This window comes from Mobula hypostoma, chromosome 6, assembly GCF_963921235.1.
Source record: "Mobula hypostoma chromosome 6, sMobHyp1.1, whole genome shotgun sequence".
Lineage (NCBI taxonomy): Eukaryota > Metazoa > Chordata > Chondrichthyes > Myliobatiformes > Myliobatidae > Mobula > Mobula hypostoma.
This window is the reverse complement of record NC_086102.1, coordinates 133,035,108-133,054,206: the sequence shown is the minus strand read 5'-3', so window position 1 is coordinate 133,054,206 and position 19,099 is coordinate 133,035,108. Positions and strand designations below refer to the sequence as shown.

The 19,099-nt window shown below is 43.2% G+C and overlaps 1 protein-coding gene across 1 annotated transcript in view; it reads left to right on the top strand.

The window, feature by feature from the left end:
* mpp4b (MAGUK p55 scaffold protein 4b) overlaps positions 1-19,099 on the top strand; it is a 71,387-nt gene that overhangs the window by 41,863 nt on the left and 10,425 nt on the right. Inside the window, exons 9-13 of the mRNA XM_063052557.1 lie at positions 7,154-7,212; positions 11,118-11,135; positions 11,234-11,272; positions 12,471-12,491; positions 14,452-14,466. Of these exons, the coding sequence (XP_062908627.1) occupies positions 7,154-7,212; positions 11,118-11,135; positions 11,234-11,272; positions 12,471-12,491; positions 14,452-14,466 (152 nt within the window). The remainder of the gene's footprint in view (positions 1-7,153; positions 7,213-11,117; positions 11,136-11,233; positions 11,273-12,470; positions 12,492-14,451; positions 14,467-19,099) is intronic.

Below are 19,099 nucleotides of genomic sequence, written 5' to 3'. Positions count from 1 at the left end.
AGGTTGGAGGAACAACACCTTATATTCCGTCTGGGTAGCCTCCAACCTGATGGCATGAACATCGACTTCTCTAACTTTCGCTAAGGCCCCACCTCCCCCTCATACCCCATCTGTTACTCCTTTTTATGCACACATTCTTTCTCTCACTCTCCTTTTTCTCCCTCTGTCCCTCTGAATATACCTCTTGCCCATCCTCTGGGTCACCCCCCCCCCTTGTATTTCTTCCCGGACCTCCTGTCCCATGATCCTCTCGTATCCCCTTTTGCCTATCACCTGTCCAGCTCTCAGCTCTATCCCTCCCGCTCCTGTCTTCTCCTATCATTTTGGATCTCCCCCTCCCCCTCCAACTTTCAAATCCCTTACTCACTCTTCCTTCAGTTAGTCCTGACGAAGGGTCTCGGCCTGAAACGTCGACTGCACCTCTTCCTACAGATGCTGCTTGGCCTGCTGCGTTCACCAGCAACTTTGGTGTATGTTGCTTGAATTTCCAGCATCTGCAGAATTCCTGTTGTTTTAATTTAACGTTTGTTCCTTTTCCTTTCCTGATTTAGCAGCAAGAGGTATTTGCAAACAAAAGAGGCACTGGACACAGACTAAAAGTTATAGAAAGCTACTCTATTAGCTACTCTATTAGTACTCTATTAGGATAATCCAAAGAGCTTTTACAAGTATATTAAAAGCAAAAGGATTGTAAGGGATAAAATTGGTCCTCTTGAAGATCAGAATGGTCGGCTTTGTGCGGAACTAAAGGAAATGGGGGAGATCTTAAATAGGTTTTTTGCGTCTGTATTTACTAAGGAAGCTGGCATGAAATCTATGGAATTGAGGGAATCAAGTAGTGAGACCATGGAAACTGTACAGATTGAAAAGGAGGAGGTGCTTGCTGCCTTGAGGAAAATTAAAGTGGATAAATCCCCGGGACCTGACAGAGTGTTCCCTCGGACCTTGAAGGAGACTAGTGTTGAAATTGTGGGGGCCCTGGCAGAAATATTTAAAATGTCGCTGTCTACGGGTGAAGTGCCGGAGGATTGGAGAGTGGCTCATGTTGTTCCATTGTTTAAAAAAGGATCGAAAAGTAATCCGGGAAATTATAGGCCGGTGAGGTAAACGTCAGTAGTAGGTAAGTTATTGGAGGGAGTACTAAGAGACAGAATCTACAAGCATTTGGATAGACAGGGGCTTATTAGGGAGAGTCAACATGGCTTTGGGCGTGGTAGGTCATGTTTGACCAATCTGTTGGAGTTTTTCGAGGAGGTTACCAGGAAAGTAGATGAAGGGAAGGCAGTGGATATTGTCTACATGGACTTCAGTAAGGCCTTTGACAAGGTCCCGCATGGGAGGTTAGTTAGGAAAATTCAGTCGCTAGGTATACATGGAGAGGTGGTAAATTGGATTAGACATTGGCTCGATGGAAGAAGCCAGAGAGTGGTGGTAGAGAATTGCTTCTCTGAGTGGAGGCCTGTGACTAGTGGTGTGCCACAGGGATCAGTGCTGGGTCCATTGTTATTTGTCATCTATATCAATGATCTGGATGATAATGTGGTAAATTGGATCAGCAAGTTTGCTGATGATACAAAGATTGGAGGTGTAGTAGACAGTGAGGAAGGTTTTCAGAGCCTGCAGAGGGACTTGGACCAGCTGGAAAAATGGGCTGAAAAATGGCAGATGGAGTTTAATACTGACAAGTGTGAGGTATTGCACGTTGGAAGGACAAACTAACGTAGAACATACAGGGTTAATGGTAAGGCACTGAGGAGTGCAGTGGAACAGAGGGATCTGGGAATACAGATACAAAATTCCCTAAAAGTGGCGTCACAGGTAGATAGGGTCGTAAAGAGAGCTTTTGGTACATTGGTTTATCAATCGAAGTATTGAGTATAAGAGCTGGAATGTTATGATGAGGTTGTATAAAGCATTGGTGAGGCTGAATCTGGAGTATTGTGTTCAGTTTTGGTCACCAAATTACAGGAAGGATATAAATAAGGTTGAAAGAGTGAAGAGAAGGTTTACAAGGATGTTGCCAGGACTTGAGAAACTCAGTTACAGAGAAAGGTTGAATAGGTTAGGACTTCATTCCCTGGAGCGTAGAAGAATGAGGGGAGATTTGATAGAGGTATATAAAATTATGATGGGTATAGATAGAGTGAATGCAAGCAGGCTTTTTCCACTGAGGCAAGGGGAGAAAAAAACCAGAGGACATGGGTTAAGGGTGAGGGGGGAAAAGTTTAAAGGGAACATTATGGGGGGCTTCTTCACACAGAGAGTGGTGGGAGTATGGAATGAGCTGCCAGACGAGGTGGTAAATGCAGGTTCTTTTTTAACATTTAAGAATAAATTGGACAGATACATGGATGGGAGGTGTATGGAGGGATATGGTCCGTGTGCAGTTCAGTGGGACTAGGCAGAAAATGGTTCAGCACAGCCAAGAAGGGCAAAAGGGCCTGTTTCTGTGCTGTAGTTTCTATGGTTCTACGGTTCTATTAGAGTTATATCAAAATAAAATGCAGTAAGAAAGAATAATATGATAAAATAAAGAAGGGAATAATGCTTATCAACCAGTCAAAGAGCTGATTTATATATTGCCAGAGGCAGCCTCAGGTGTCTGACAGTCTTTTCAATGGTCTTCACTCTTTGCCTCTTAGCACTGATTGTCACTCAGCCTAAGGCAAGATTCCAGCTTGCATGAAGAAGAGACCCACTTTTTATACTTTTGAAAATGGATCATAATTCATACTCCAGTATTTTTCAGCTTAATCATCGTACCAGTCTGCACCTGTCGATCTGCCTCTCTACCAGAAGACTTTAGGTTCAGACCCAGGGGATAATTGTCAAACACAGTTTACTTGAAATTACATACTGTTTATTAGCAAGCTTTCATCGCTCAGTTGAACTACTGAGGCCCCGCTCAGATCCTGGGAAATTCTGCATCAAGTGAGCCCCAGGTACCGTCTGGGGCTGCTTGTTAAACATTCGTTATCACATACATACTCTGATTGTTGCTAGGCATCCTTGATTAATGGTTACACAGCAGCTTTCTCATGCACAAGCACCTCTTTGTTCCCTGCATGTGTCTCATGGTTAGCAGATTAGTTATCGTGCAATATTACCAGCTAAGCTGCAAATGGCAGTTAGGTTTTAGCCTTTTTAATTCTACATATAATTCCTCATACCCTCTTATCTCTTGTGATCCTTGGTCTAGACACCTACCTGAAAGACAGAGATAGCATGTCTGCAGAAAGACGCTCGAGGCTGTTTATCAGTACTCCTCTGCATCCTCAAAACATTTCCTCATTCCAAACTGACACCATTTTGTCTTATAATATCTATTTTGTGTTACACACTTACGTGCATAGCTAGAAGGAATCAAATATTGTTCAATTCAGTCCTCTCCTTACACCCAGGTGTGGCACATCGTCGATTAGATACAAAAGTGTAATATGTAAAACACACTGGTCAGACACAGCATAGGTTAGATGCAGAATGAAATTCCCTCTATACACCCAGGGCATTTCTAATACAGGCTAAATGTTGAGTGAAACTCTCTGGATGCTGTTTCATTGATATTCCCAGGCAAGAACGTTTGTATTTCATGGTCTGAGTATAGTAAAGTTCATTCTGCATCATATGTACTTATCCGGAACACTGTGTACACAGGGCCCAGAGCATTGTCAACGATCCCCCCCCCCCCATCCAACAATCTCTTTGACCCCCCCCCCCCCACCATCATGCAGGAGGTACCAAAGCACTGGGAAAAGAAATGTTAGGATGGGAAACAGCTTCTTCCCCCAGGCCATAAGACTACAAATCTCCCTGCTGCCACCCAGGTCTCATCACCTATGAAGTGCCAGCAGTGTTACAATGTTTACTTTTTAAGTTGTGATGCAAGTGCATCTTATTATTTGTTAATTTACTTTTGGTGCTTTCCTACTGTATATGGCAAATAAACTCTTCTCGGGCTTCCAGCCGGGTACAGTTATCAACTACTGTATAGTCAACCTTTCGATGAGAAACTCTGCTACCTTTATCAAGGATGATGCCTGGGTGTGTCTAGTCTGGTGGTATTTATACCCCTGTAGGCCATCCCTCCTGATTGGTTAGTCCTCATCCAATCAGGTTTCTGCTCTCCCACCTTCTCTACAATCAAATTCCAGTTCTTACTTAGAGCAGGACCTTCATCTTTGTTAAAGTTCATTTCCTCTAGTTTTATTTCAGCGGCTTCCTTCACCAGGCAGTCCCAAAACCCAATGACACAGCTCAGTAGTTTTGTGCTGTCAAAGTCAATCCTATGACCATTGCGAAAGCAGTCTTCTGCTACCGCCAATTTCTCCTAATGGATACACTGCCTGTGCTCCTTGATGTGGGTTTCCATATCCTTTTGAAATGCATTTTTAATTCTTTTGCCTTTCAACTAATCTAAGAGGTAATGCACCTAACAGCTCATCTTTGTGGAAGAAAACCGGAGCACCCAGCAAAAACTCTTCCGCAGTTGGAACGCGCAGACTTCACACAAATAGCACCTGGAATTGGAGTATTGTGAGCAGAGTGCTTGATGGCTCTGGGTCGACACTCACTGGAATTCAGAAGAATGAATGGGGATCTCATTGAAACCTATCAAACACTGAAAGGCCTCAATAGGGTAGATTTGGAGAGGATGCTTCCTATGTTGGGGGAGTCTAAGACCAGAGGACACAGCCTCAGAATAGAGGGACATCCATTTAGAATGGCGATAAGGAGGAATTTCTTTAGCCAGAGGGTGGTGAATCGGCGGAATTTGTTGTGGAAGTCAAGTCATTGGGTATATTTAAGGCAGAGGTTAAAATATTCTTGATTAGTCAGGGCGTGAAAGGATACGGGGAGAAGGCAGGAGATTGGGGCTGAGAGGGAAATGAATCAGCCATGATGAAATGGCGGAACTGACTCGATGTGCTAAGTGGTCTAATCCTGCTCCTATAACTTACGGCCTTCTGGAATTAGGATAGAATTAAGTCCCCAAAGCTGTGAGAAGGCAGCACAGATTGCTGTGTCACCATGTTGCCCAAAGCATAGTCCCTTCATTCTCTGTTTCCTAGGTCAAGTGTTGCATTGTATTTAGCACATTGAATCATTTTATCCTATTAGGCACTGTAACCTGAGAGGAGGAGAAGATGGCGGCGCGACGCAGCGCGTGCAGCCTCTCCGGTGAATGATATCTGTATTTGTCAAGTAGGATGCAGTGCACAATCCTGATTTGATGGAGACAGACGTGAGAAGCACGGAGGAACATCTGGAGAAACTTCTGAAATGCCCACTTCGCTGCCGCTGCTACTGTGCGATCGAGAATCTCCGGAGGTGAAGACCCCGAATCCTTAGTTTTGCCTGGTGCTTGGCGGCCGGGGCCGGGGTCGAAGTGCTCGGCAGAGACAGTGCTCGGTGTCGGAGGGCTGGTCGGAGGCTCGAAGTTTTTGGACGGACCCAAGAGTCGGCTGTGGTCGGGTACTTCCAGGATGCTACATCAGCAAGTTTGCGGTGCTGGACGTTCATGGCAGGGAGTTTCTCTTCCTTCTACCATCTGCGTAAGATGATGGGACTTTCGAGACTTTGAGACTTTTTTTTACCGTGCCCATGGTCTGTTCTTATCAAATTACGGTATTGCTTTGCACTGTTGTAACTATATGTTATAATTATGTGGTTTTTGTCAGTATCTTAGTCTTGGTCTGTCTTGTGTTTCTGTGATATCATACTGGAGGAACACTGTATCATTTCTTAATGCATGCATTACTAAATGACAATAAACGAGGACTGCATGTCCTCATAATCTAAAAAAAATCAGTACAGCCCATACCCAAATCATGTCTGTGCAACTTGTTCTCATTATCTCATCCTCTGAGCCATAGTATCATTCTGGTGCATTTATATGACATTCCTCAAAGGCAATAGATAAATTTTGAGTCATTGTAGTACTCCAAAAGCAATGGAAGCATGCATTCCTTCCCTTTGTAAAACTGCCCCTTGACGAATAACATTTTTAATTTTACTTTTTATATTGCTTTCTGCACCTCACATTTGCCTGCCTTGATCTTCAGCTACTGTGGTTTTACCTACACCCTCAACTTGTCTATGTCTCTTTGCAGCTTTCTGCTCCAACTAAAGTACTTGCTGTTCCTCCTAGCTTAGTGTAACCTTTTACTCTCCCCCTTCCACTTCTCTCTTATTCATTTTCCAGTCTGATTACCGTATCATCACGTGCTCATCACCTCCCTCTGGTTCCCTTCCTCCCTCCCTTTCTTTCATGGTCCACTGTACTACCCTTCATATTTAGCCCCTTACGTCTTCCACCTGTCAGCTTTCAGGTCTTACTTCATCCCCCACTCATTCACTTTCCCCCTCACCTGGTTTCACTATCACCTGCCAGCTTGTAATCCTATGCCTCCCCTCATCTTATTGTGACTCCTTTCTCCTTCCTTTCTAGTCCTGATAAAGGATCTCAGCCCAAACTGTCAGCTCGTTATTCTCCATAGATGCTGTCTGACTTGCTGAGCTCCTCCAGCACTTTGTGTGTGTGTGTGTTGCTCAAGATTTACAGCATCTGTAGAATTTCTTGTGTTTAGCATGACTTCCACCTTTATCACAAAACTCCTTTTTCACTTCTCCAGGTCATTAATACATATGATCAATGGAGATTCCCAACCAGATCCTTGAATAACTTAAGAAATGTTGCATTTTAATATCTCATACCAATTTATAATATTCATTTGTTTAAAATCAGTCAATCTTAAATTCAACATCTTTTATGATCTTTAAACTTCATAATGTTAATTAATCTCAATTCAAAGTGCTGTTCCTCCAGGATCTCCTGGGATACATATCTCATGGGCTCAAAGGCAAAGAAAACGTAATTAACTCATTCTGCTGGTACATTTTCCTCTCCTCTTATACATTACCTCTTTTATGGTTTCCGTCAGACTCGAGGCTAATGGCATACTAACCCTCCGATCTAAGCCTATTCCCAATAACCCTCCCCATCCATCTCTCATTCTGCCACTCTCTCTCCCGTTTCCCAATGGCAAATAGTTTGCTAGTTGTCAATGAAAGGCTCATATCAGATGTATTTGTATTGCCTGTTCTAATGTTCCTCTCTACCTGGGTTTTACTTTTTCCTCATTTGTTTCCTCAGGAAGCAAAGGGAGTTCTGGTGGTCCCACTCCTTCCAACTGCACACTTGCACTAAATCAGGCTGTAAGTAGCATTAACTAGTCCACCAGCATTACAATTTTGCTTCTATTTTGATGTTAAAGAGAATATTTCAGATTGTCTGTTGACAATGGCTCACAGCTGGGAAGCAGAGACATCTCAACAGCCTGTGCAATAAAACGCATTTCATGTAGTCAGGAAAAAATTGGGCACAAGGCCAAAGAAAGAGAGCTTATGTCAAGTAAATTGAAATGTGGTCAAACGAGCAGTAAAAAAAAACCTAAGAAGGTGGAGTTGTACTTGGAGAGAGGATTCAAATTGAAGGGCTCTGATAGTTGAAAGCATTGGAAAGCAGTGGTTAGGTTTCTGGTAAATAAGGTGTGTGCTTCATGGTGTCTAAGCAAAGAAATAAGAGAGACAAGGTCAGGAAGGATTTAAATACAAGGATAAGGATATTAAGTAAATCAGATTCAGAATACTGTCAGTGATTACTGCCAGTTGTAGATGCTACACTTCTGAGTCCTACTGATCGTAAACACAAAATAATCTGCAGATGCTGGGGTCAAAGCAACACTCACAACACGCTGGAGGAACTCAGCAGGTCGGGCAGCATCCGTGGAAACGATCAGTCAACGTTTTGGGCCGGAACCCTTCGTCAGGACTGTAGAGGGAAGGGGCAAAGGCCCTATAAAGAAGGTGGGGGGAGGGTGGGAAGGAGAAGGCTGGTAGGTTCCAGGTGAAAAACCAGTAAGGGGAAAGATAAAGGGGTGGGGGAAGGGAGGCAGGGAGGTGATAGGCAGGAAAGGTGAAGAAGGAATAGGGGAAAACACAATGGGTAGTAGAAGGAGGCGGAACCATGAGGGAAGTGATAGGCAACTGGGGGAGGGGGCAGAGTGAAATAGGGATAGAGGGAGGGAGGGAGGGGGAGGGAATTACCGGAAGTTAGAGAATTCGATGTTCATACCAAGGCGCTGGAGACTACCTGGATGGTATATGAGGTGTTGCTCCTCCAACCTGAGTTTAGCCTCATCCTGGCAGTAGAGGAGGCCATATTGAAGGTGCCGACTGCTTCATTTTCACCATGGATGTCCAATCCTTATACACCTCCATTCCCCATGAAGAAGGCCTCAAAGCCCTCCGCTACTTTCTGGACAATAGACCTCACCAGTTCCCCACCACCACTACCCTCCTCCGGTTGGCGGAACTGGTACCCATACTTAATAACTTCTCTTTTAGCACTTTCCCACTTTCTTCAGACTAAGGGTGTAGCTATGGGAACTTGCATGGGCCCCAGCTATGCCTGCCTCTTCGATGGTTATGTGGAACAGTCTGTGTTCCAAACCTATTCTGGTACTGCTCCCCAACTTTTCCTTCGGTACATTGACGACTACATTGGTGCTGCTTCCTGCACCCATGCTGAGCTCGTCAATTTCATCGACTTTACTTCAAGCTTCCACCCAGCCCTCAAATTCACTTGGTCCATCTCGGACACTTCTCTCCCCTTTCTCGATGTCTCAGTGTCCATCTCTGGAGACAGACTGTCCACTGACATCTTCTACAAGCCCACTGACTCTCATAACTACCTCAACTATACCTCTTCCCATCCCACCACATGCAAAAATGCCATTCTCTATTCCCAGTTCTTCCGTCTCCGTCACATCTGCTCTGAGGATGAGGCTTTCCGTTCCAGGACATCTTAAATGTCCTCTTTCTTTAAGGATCGTGGTTTCCCTTCTACCGTCATCAATGCTGCCCTCTCCTGCATCTCCTCCATTTTCCTCACTTTGACCTTCACCCCATCCTCCCGCCACCACAACAAGGACAGAGTTCCCCTTGTCCTCACCTACCACCCCACCAGCCTCCAGATCCAGTACATTATCCTCCGCAACTTCTGTCACCTTCAATAGGACCCACCACTAAGCACATTTTCCCTCTCCACCCCTCTCCGCTTTCCACAGAGATCGGTCCCTCCACGACTCCCTTATCCACACGTGCCTGCCCACGGATCTCCCACCCAGCACTTATCCCTGTAAGCGTAAGTGCTACACCTGTCCCTACACCTCCTCTCTTGCCACCATTCAGGGCCCCAAACAGTCCTTCCAGGTGAGGCAACACTTCACTTGTGAGTCTGTTGGGGTCATCTATTGCATCCGGTGCTCCCAGTGCGGCCTCCTCTACATCAGTGAAACCCGACGCAGATTGGGGGACCGCTTCGTCGGACACCTCCAGTCCGTCCGCCACAACAGACAGGTTCTCCCGGTAGCCACCCACTTCAACTCTGCTTCCCATTCCCATTCAGATATGTCCATACATGGCCTCCTCTACTGCCATGATGAGGCTAAACTCAGGTTGGAGGAGCAACACCTCATATACCATTTAGGTAGTCTCCAGCCCCTTGGTATGAACATAGAATTCTCCAACTTCCGGTAATTCCCTCCCCCTCCCTTCCCCTATCCCTATTTCACTCTGCCCCCTCCCCCAGTTGCCTATCACCTCCCTCATGGTTCCGCCTCCTTCTACTACCCATTGTGTTTTCCCCTATTCCTTCTTCACCTTTCCTGCCTATCCCCTCCTTGCTTCCCCTCCCTCAACCCTTTATCTTTCCCCTTACTGGTTTTTCACCTGGAACTTACCAGCCTTCTCCTTCCCACCCTCCCCCCACCTTCTTTATAGGGCCTCTACCCCTTCCCTCTTCAGTCCTGATGAAGGGTCCCGGCCCGAAACGTCGACCGATCTTTTCCACGGATGCTGCCCGACCTGCTGAGTTCCTCCAGTGTGTTGTGCGTGTTGCATTGTCCTGCTGTTGTTTGGTTTCCTGGGTACCAGCACTGTGCATTACATGAGGTTGTTACCGTCAGCATGCAGAAACACATGTTATCATGGTATAACTGTAATACTGTTAGAATGGGGAGATGTTAATAGGAATGGTGAGTTTGAGTACAGAGAGGAAATTAAGAACCTGGTGACATGGTGCGAAGACAATAACCTATCCGTCAACGTCAGCAAGACGAAGGAATTGGTTGTTGACTTCAGAAGGAGTAGTGGACTGCACGACCCAATTTACATCGGTGGTGCCAAGTGGAACAGGTCAAAAGCTTTAAGTTCCTCGGGGTCAATATCACAAATGACCTGGCGACGATAAAGTATAAAGTATTAGGGTGTAGAGATGGCTACTAATTACTGTTAGCATGGCTACTACAATTAAGGTGTGAAGCTTTTACTGTTAGGCTGTGAAGGTTGTCATTGACTGTGTTCAGAGTGGTTACTGTCAGGGTGTAAGATGTAAAGGTGGTAACTGGCAGTGTGTGACGATGTAACTGTCAGGCACTGAGAAATAGTTACTGTCGGGGTGTGAGGGCTGGTTACTGATAGGGTCAGTATACTGTCAGGGTATGAGAGGTGGTTACTTTCAGGGAGTAAGAAATGGATACTGTCAGGGAGAAAGAGATAGATACTGTCAGGATTTGAGGGTGATACTGTCAAGGTGTGAGGGGTGGTTAGTGTCAGAGTGAAGATAATTTACTGTCAGTGTGTTGGGATTTTACTGTCCGAATTGGGGTATGGAGATCATTTCTGTCAGTCAGTGGGATATTACTATCTGGATGTAGTGATATTACTATTAATGTCCAGGTATTACACCTTTAAGCCATGATGTTGTTGACTTCATGGGCACAGTTTGTTGTTCTGGAAACTGTGTAAGGGATTATCCTTGTGTTTATTTATCTTCTGTTGCCTTACAAGTCCCAGACTTTGCTGTATTTGTAAGTTAACATTTCTACAGAAACCTTACACTAATGTTGAAGAGTATGACATAAATTTAGTAACTCCTTCACGTTAAAGAAGCCCAACACAGCAATTAGCTTTGTCTTATTACTCTTACTGTCGGTAAAAGCTGCTGAACTGAATTTAACCTGATTATCTTTCTTCTGCTGACGGGCTTCTTGCAGTGAGCACAGTGGAAGAGGGTGAGTACATCCAACGGCATGCTTAGCTGTTAAGTTTCATTTGCAGTTTTTAACCTTAAAGCCACAACTCACTGGTGTGTCCTTTTTGTGTCTTTTAGAAGATGACATAGCAATTGATGAGAAATTTGTTGAAACAGGTAATTTTACAATGCTTCTTTCGTATTCCTTTCAGTTGAATTTTTCCATGCTCCCTTCAAAGTGTTTGGAGTCTAGCCAATTCCGCAGCTGAAGAGCAGTATTTGCCACCCATGTTCCAATTATGCTCTTGGGCACTGGAGGGCAGGGTTCAGATTGATAGGCACTAGTCTCGGGGAGGATGGTTCTTTTACAGAGCCTGAGCCAGTGTAATACAAAACTGGGTGAGTCAGTCTGTGAAGATGGATAGGGTGAGTTAAAGGGCATGGTGACAGCTGAATAAGTGGGACTGAGTGACAAAGTGAGAAGGTGTGGAGCGATAGTCAGCTGTGAAAAAGAAGACACCCCATTTTCCTTTTCTGAGTACTGAGTGAATAAGAGCAGTGGTTTGGACTCCATTCTTCTAGATTTAGTTTAAACTCTTGTTTAACACTACTCAGTTTTACCTGAAATGAACCTTGACCTTTCCAAATTAAGATAAACTGTTCTCTTAACTCTTCTCATGATCATGTTCTCATCCCCATTTCTTTTAAATGTCTTATTAATCATCAGATACTCATTATCATCTGATCTTTCTTAACCTCTCTCTGTATAGTCATTTGTCTGACACCTCACCCCTTCTCTTCACCTTGCTTTAAAAATTGAAAACTCTGCACTCTTCCCCCTGTTCCAAGGAAAGGTCACTCACCCATATTTGACTGGTTTCTCTTTCCACAGATGCTGTTTGACTGGCTGAGTTCTTCCAGTATTTCTGTTTTTGTTTCATCTTTACCAATCTTTTAAATTCTGTGGAATAGGACAAGATGTGGTGAGCCTGGTCGATGAGGGATCCACTGCTCACAGATATATTTTGAGAATGTGAGATGGTGGCAGTTCTGTATTTTAGAAATAATGCCACAAATATCACGCAACATCACACAACCGATCCAAAATGAAAATTCCAGCTCCAAGTGCTACTCAGGAGCTTGATGGTAAAATGTGGAAAGACAAATGGGTCTTTTGTGGACCCACTTTTATTGAAGAATCAATGATTAAGGCTGAGGGTTGGTAGATTTGTAATGTTTGTGGGTGACCCGCAATTCTATTAGAAATATTGACACGGATTTTCAGCCTACCAGTAGCAAAATATCTGCTGCTAGGAGATTGATTTCCATAATGCCTCCATGAAGATATGCTAATATTCTCTTCCTTACTTCATAGATGAAGAAACCTTTGAATCAGGTAGGCAATTCCTATGTGTTTAATTGCAATGTTAATGTTCCTGTATCCTGCAACTTGAATGCCTAAAATTTTTCTTGATTCAGAATGCTTGAGATGCGACATTTTCAGTTCAAAAACAATATCGAGCTTCCCTTCCCCTCTGCACAATCACCCCACTTCACTGCGTCCACCCTCCTCCAGTTTTACTGGCTGAGATTTCAATCCTCTGCATCACAAGATGTAGGAACTTAAAACTTTTCTGGAATAAGAGACTGTTGTCCGTTCTTGAATATAGAAAAGTGACATCCCCTGCAGCCTTCCCCATACTCTCAGAACATGCCAAGACCTTTCTGAGTGTGCCCTAATTAGCAAGAAGTAGAAATGCTGCCATGCAGAGATTCCTGCCAATAATGAGGCATTTTGGAAGCGGGTGAATGCTGACCAGCCTCTCCCAGGAAACGGGAGTAAGTAAAATGAAAAGTAAGATGTAAAGAGTGGCTTGCATTTCAAGTAGAACCATTCACAAATTATTACTTCCATAGCATTTCATTCCTCTTTTCCAAGGAGAAAAGCACTTCTCTAATTTTTCCACATATGTTCTTTTTCTCTTTGAAACTGAGGAGGCTGAAATTGGGTCTCTATTTAAAATCATGAATGGTGTAGAATAGATAAAGCAGAATGCTTTAGTTGAGGAAGAGTTGTCAGGTAGGGAAAACACAATAGGAGTGCCAAAGTAACTAAAATAGAAAAATGTTTTACACAGGGAATGATTAGGGTTTAGAATTCATTTCTGGCGTAGTAGTGGAGACAGAATCCATTGTAGTGATTAAAAGGGAGCTGGCAAGTACAACTGATTGGAAAGAAATTTTAGGGCTATGGTAAAGGGCAAGGGAATGAGATTAGCCAGATTGTTTTTACATAGAGTAGGTATAGACTTGATGGGTTGAATGGCCTCTTTTTGACTGTAACCATTCTGTGATTCTTTGACAGCACCCGTGGGTGTCTGCAGACTTTGCTTGATTCCTTTTGGTTTCTTCTGTGTTGTCAAAATTAAACCTGATGCAGTTAATTATAGAAGTGAGAGCTACACGGCTAACTTCAAATTTCAAAAATGCTGCTCTGCTTATACTGTTGAATATTGTCCAATTCTAATGAAAGCCTCAGGCAACTGTGGATAAACAATTCAATAAGATCTAACTTGAAAAGGAGGTAGGTTTAGACTAAGATCTCAAAGCTCTCTACCACTGATTAGATGTATTTTACACTAATTGATTATGATTGACTATGGTTAGTTAACAACTATATTTTAACTCTGCACGTGATTGAGATATTGCTGTATTACTTCCTTGAGCTGAATGGTAATTTCAGAGGGCTTGACTATCAAGGGAGGATAGCAGTTCTCTTACCTTGACCAGGCAAACTGCTTAACGTTAGGAAGTTGGGAATTCATGTTCGTATTTCTAAAATAAATGCTTTCAATCTGAAACCTTAATTCAAAGATACAAGAATCATGACTGTTTCAGTCAACCACATCAGACTGTCAGCTCGAAACTGACAGCTTATTTCCATTGCCTTCTTTATTATTCAATGTGATTTGATTAATTCATCAAAGAATAAAACTGACAGTGAAATGTTTGTATCTTGAGAAGTATATATAAATACTTGTGAAAAGAAAACTGTACTATAAATTGTTCATATATAAAAGTACTAGAAACTAGAATGTGAACGAAAATCGGAAAGAAGCAAAATACTGTATAGTCGAAAGCAGTCTCATCTGCTTTAATCAAACTCAAATGAAATTAGAATCTGTTGCACACGTTATATGTTGAACAATATTTAATGTGCATTATTTAAATCATGAGGCCATGATTAATGCTGAGAACTTTCCGTACAATTACCTAATGGGCAAATGATAGATGAAAAATATATTTAAGAAATTTATTCTTTTTCCTAATTCCCTCCTCTTGTTTGCTTTCTGAAGAGGAACTCAGAGAAGGTAAATCTTCAAAACTCTATGGCTTTAATCTTGTCCATCTTTCTACCCTCAATGATCTGTGTTAGCACTTTTCATTTAAAGTCTTCATCCTTACTTTCCAATTGTCCCATAGCTGTACCACCCTAATCTTCTCCTCTCCATTTCAACTTGTTCCTCCCTTCTGAACTTGCCTTCACTCCAGCACTGGCAGCAAGCCTTTAGCCATCTGAGTCCCACTTTCTGGAATGCCATCCTCTGAAAGGCTTCACTCATCACTTTGATAATGCCTCCTTTTTAGCTTAGTATTTGCTTTCCTATGTCTTGTGTAAAGCTTGGGTGAATTTTAAATTATAAATTGGGTCAATGTGTTTTTTTTTGTCAGAACAGAATCCTGAGGACTTTGGGCAAAGTAATGTTTCATTGTGTTTTTTTAACATCCACCTCCAGTTGTTATTTCACTGCACTTCTGAACTAGAGGTGCCTCGAGCTAAGTTGTCCCAGTACAGTTACAACATCAGCATCATCTACTCAACAATGTGGAACTTTCTCCAAGTATGTTCTGTTATCAAACAGCAGGACAAACACAATAAGCCTACTTCCAATCATGAAAAAAGTGACAGAAACTGCCTCTGACAATGCTCCCTAGTTGCACTTGCTACTAATAACCAACTGGGTTTTGCAAGAAGCATTTTGGATCATTACAGCCTTGGTCCAAACATAGACCAAAGAGTTGAATTCCAGAAGTGTAGCAATAGAGATTACACTTGACATTTAGTCAAGTGGAAGAAGGAAACAAAAATCAGACAGGGTTCTTAAGAATTATAAGGTAGCCAGGAAGAAGCTTAAGAAGGAACTTAGGAGAGCTAGAAGGGGGCATGAGAAGGCCTTGGTAGGTAGAATTAACAAAAACCCCAAGGCATTCTGCACACATGTGAAGAAAAGGATGACTGGAGCGAGGGTAGGACCACTCAGAGATAGTGAGAAATGTGGAGGCAGAGAAGGCCTGGGAGGTGCTTAATAAATACTTTGGTTCAGTATTCACCAAGGAGAGAGATTTTATTGAATGTGACTTAGTACAGAAGAGGTAAATGTGTTGGAGCATGTTGAAGTTAGGAAATAGGGAGTGTTACAGCTTTTGAAGAACATAGATAAGTCCAGAGGCTGGATGGGATATATCACAGGCCACTACAGGAAGCAAGCAGAGTAATTGCTAGGGCATTGACACTGACCTTTGCGTCCTCCCTGGCCACAAGGGTGGTATTGGAGAACTGCAGAATGGCAAATGTTGTTCTGTTATTTAAGAAAGATAATAGGGATAATCCTGGGAATTATGGGCCAGTAAGTCTTATTTTAACGAGAGGCAAACTATTAGAGAGGATTCATAAGGACAAGATTTGTGAGCTTTTGGAGAATCATTGTCTTATAATGATCTGCTCCAATTTGCCTACCGTCACAACAGTTCAACAGCAGATGCCAGTTCATTGCCTCTTCCCTCAGCTCTGGAACACCCGTTCAGTGAAGATGTATATGTCAGGATGCTCTTCATTGGCTACAGCTCAGCACCCAACACTATTATCCCCCTCAAAACCCATCACTAAACTCCAATACTGGGCCCCGGTACCTCCTTGTGCAAATGGATCCTCGATTTGCTCACCGGCAGTTGGTATGGATTGGCAGCAACATCTCTTTCCACACTAACTATCAACACAGATGTACCACAGGGCTTCGTGTGCTTAGCCCCTGCACTACTCACTTCATATCTATAATTGTGTGGCTAAGTACAGCTTCAATGCTACGTATATTTAAGTTTGCTGATGACACCACTGTTGTTGGCCGAATTAAAGGTGATGACAAATCGGTATATAGGAGGGAGATTGAAAATATGTTTGAGTGGTGCCACAACAACCACTCAGTCAAAGTGGGCAAAACCAGAAGCTGATTATCAGATACAAGAGGAAGAAGTCAGAGATCCATGAGCCAGAACTCCTTTAGGGAACAGAAGTGGAAAGGGTCAATAGATTTAAATTCTTTAATATTAACATATCATAGGACCTGCCCTAGGGCTAGCATGTAAATGCAATTGTAAAGAAGGCATGGCGTGCCTCTGCTTTCTTTGAAGTTTGCATAGATTTGGCATGTCACCAAAAACTTTGACAGAACTTCGACAGACACAGTGGAGGGTATCATAACTGGCCTGGTATGAAAGTACCCATGCTCAGGAATAGAAAAGCCTACAGAAATTGGTGGATACATCCCACTCCATCACAAGCAAAACCATCTCCACCATTGAGCACATTTACATGGAACACTATCACAAGAAAAGGGCATCCATCATCAAAGGCCACCATTATCTACATGTAGCTCCCTGGTAGTCTCAGGCTCGCTCAACTTGCTTTCGTTTAGGGGGAGCAGCCTTCAGCCCCACCAAACTGGGTAATCAAGTTTGTGTGGATGCTGTGTGATGTACCCCACCTCGCCAAATAACAGACAATACACCATTAAATGATTAAATGATTACACTTTATAGATATTACTGGAACTATGTAATTAATAGAGATAAAATATAAAAGGAAAGTAAAAGGCACCAAACTTATCAAAGTTCAACCTCTTCGTGCACAGTTGGAGCTCTAGTAACGGGGTCCTCTTTCCACCATTCGATCCCCTCCGACCTCCTCGACCCACCGCCTGGGACCAACCACGGTGGTCGACCAGACGCTCCATACGAGTCTGTCTTCGTCACCTCTCCTCGCCGAAGACCCTGGGCCTCGGACTCCCGCTCGGGGTCCGTCCCGTTGGCTGGCTTACAGCATTGCGTCTCCTCTCTCTGTCCCCCTTCATCTTCTCCCCCAAAACCCTGCGAAACAATAGCTTACAGATACGCAAGAAAGAATAACATCTATCCCAATTGGTTTGTTCTCTCTCTTATCAATAATATAACCCAAACAAGCACAGAGAGAGAGAAAACTCTTTCTATCGCAGTCACTATTACAGAAAAGCCATTTTAATTATAACATAACAAAGAAGCCATTTTGATTAGCCTACGCAGTGATATAAAAGAAGAAACCCTTTACCTACATAAAGGTCGCTTCCCACTATTACACAGGAGGTACAGAAGCCTTAGGTTCCACACCACCAGGTTCAGGAACAGTTATCTTACAATCATCAGGCTCCTGAACTGGCGTGGTTAACTTCAATTACAACTACTCTGCACTGATTCAACAACCTACAGACCCACTTCAAGGAATCTTTACAACTTATGTTCTCAGCGTTTTTTTTTTGATTTGCACAGTTTGTCTTTTGCACATTGGCTGTCTGTCAGTCTTGGTCCGTTTATGTATAGTATTTCATAAATTCTATAGTATTTCTGTTCTTGTCCTGTGAATTCCTGCAAGAAAATGAATCTCAAGGTAGTATATGGTAACATATGTGTACCTTGATATTAAATTTACTTTGAACTTTATTAGGGTTAGTCAGCATGGTGATGTGAGGGGCAAGTCGTTCCTCACAAGCTTAATTAAGTTTTTCAAGGAGGTAACAAAACAAGTTGATGAAGGAAGGCGGTGGATGTGGTGTATATGGATTTTAGTAAGGTGTTTGACAAAGTTCCCTACGGTAAGCTCATCGAGAAAGTCATGAGGATGGGATCGATGGAAACCTGGCTGTGTGGATTTGGAATTGACTTGCCCACAAAATGCAGAGGGTTATTGTAGATAGAGAATACTCTGTCTGGAGGTCAGTGACCTGTAGTGTTCTACAGGGATCTGTTCAAGGACTCCTGCTCTTTGTGATTTTTATAAATGTCAGATGAGGAAGTGGAAGAGTGGGTTAGTAAGCTTGCAAATGGTATGAAGGCTGAAGAGATTGTGGTAGTGTAGAAGGTTGTCGCAGTGTGATAAAGACAGGATGCAGAGTTGGGTGATGAGGTGACAGAGGGAGTTCAGTCCAGAGAAGTGTGAAGCGGTAGGCTTTGGAAGATTGAACTTGAAGGCAGAGTACAAGGTTAATAGCAGAATGGCAGAACAGACATTTCTTGGGGTCCAGATCCATAGATCTCTCAAAGTTTCTGTGCAAGTTGATAGAGTGGTTAAGAAGACATATGATGTGATGGCCTTCACTAATCAGAAGATTGAGTTCAGGAGCCACAAGGTAATGTTGCAACTCTGTAAAACCCTGGTTAGGCCATACTTGGAGTATTGCGTTCATTTCTAGTCATCTCATTATAGGAAGGATGTGGAAGCTTTAGAGAGAGTACGGAGTAGATTTTCCAGGATGCTGCCTTGATCAGAGAGCATGTCTTACGAGGAAAGGTTGTGCAAGCTATGGTTTTTCTTTTTGGAGTGATGGAGGATGAGAGGCAACTTGATAGAGGTGTATAAGGTTACGAGATGCACCGATGGAGTGGACAGCAGGTATATTTTCCCAGGTTTGCAGTGGCCAATGCCAGGGAACATGTGTTTAAGGTGAGTGGAGGAAAGTTTAGGGGAGATGTCAAAGTAGGTTTTTTACACACAGTGTTGGGTCAATGCACTGCCAGGGATGGTGGTAGAAGCTGATAAAGTAGGGACATCTAAAAGACTCTTAGATAGGCACACAGATGTAAGAAACATGGAGGGTTATAGGGTGTGTAGAAGGGAAGGGTTAAATTGTGGTGTAG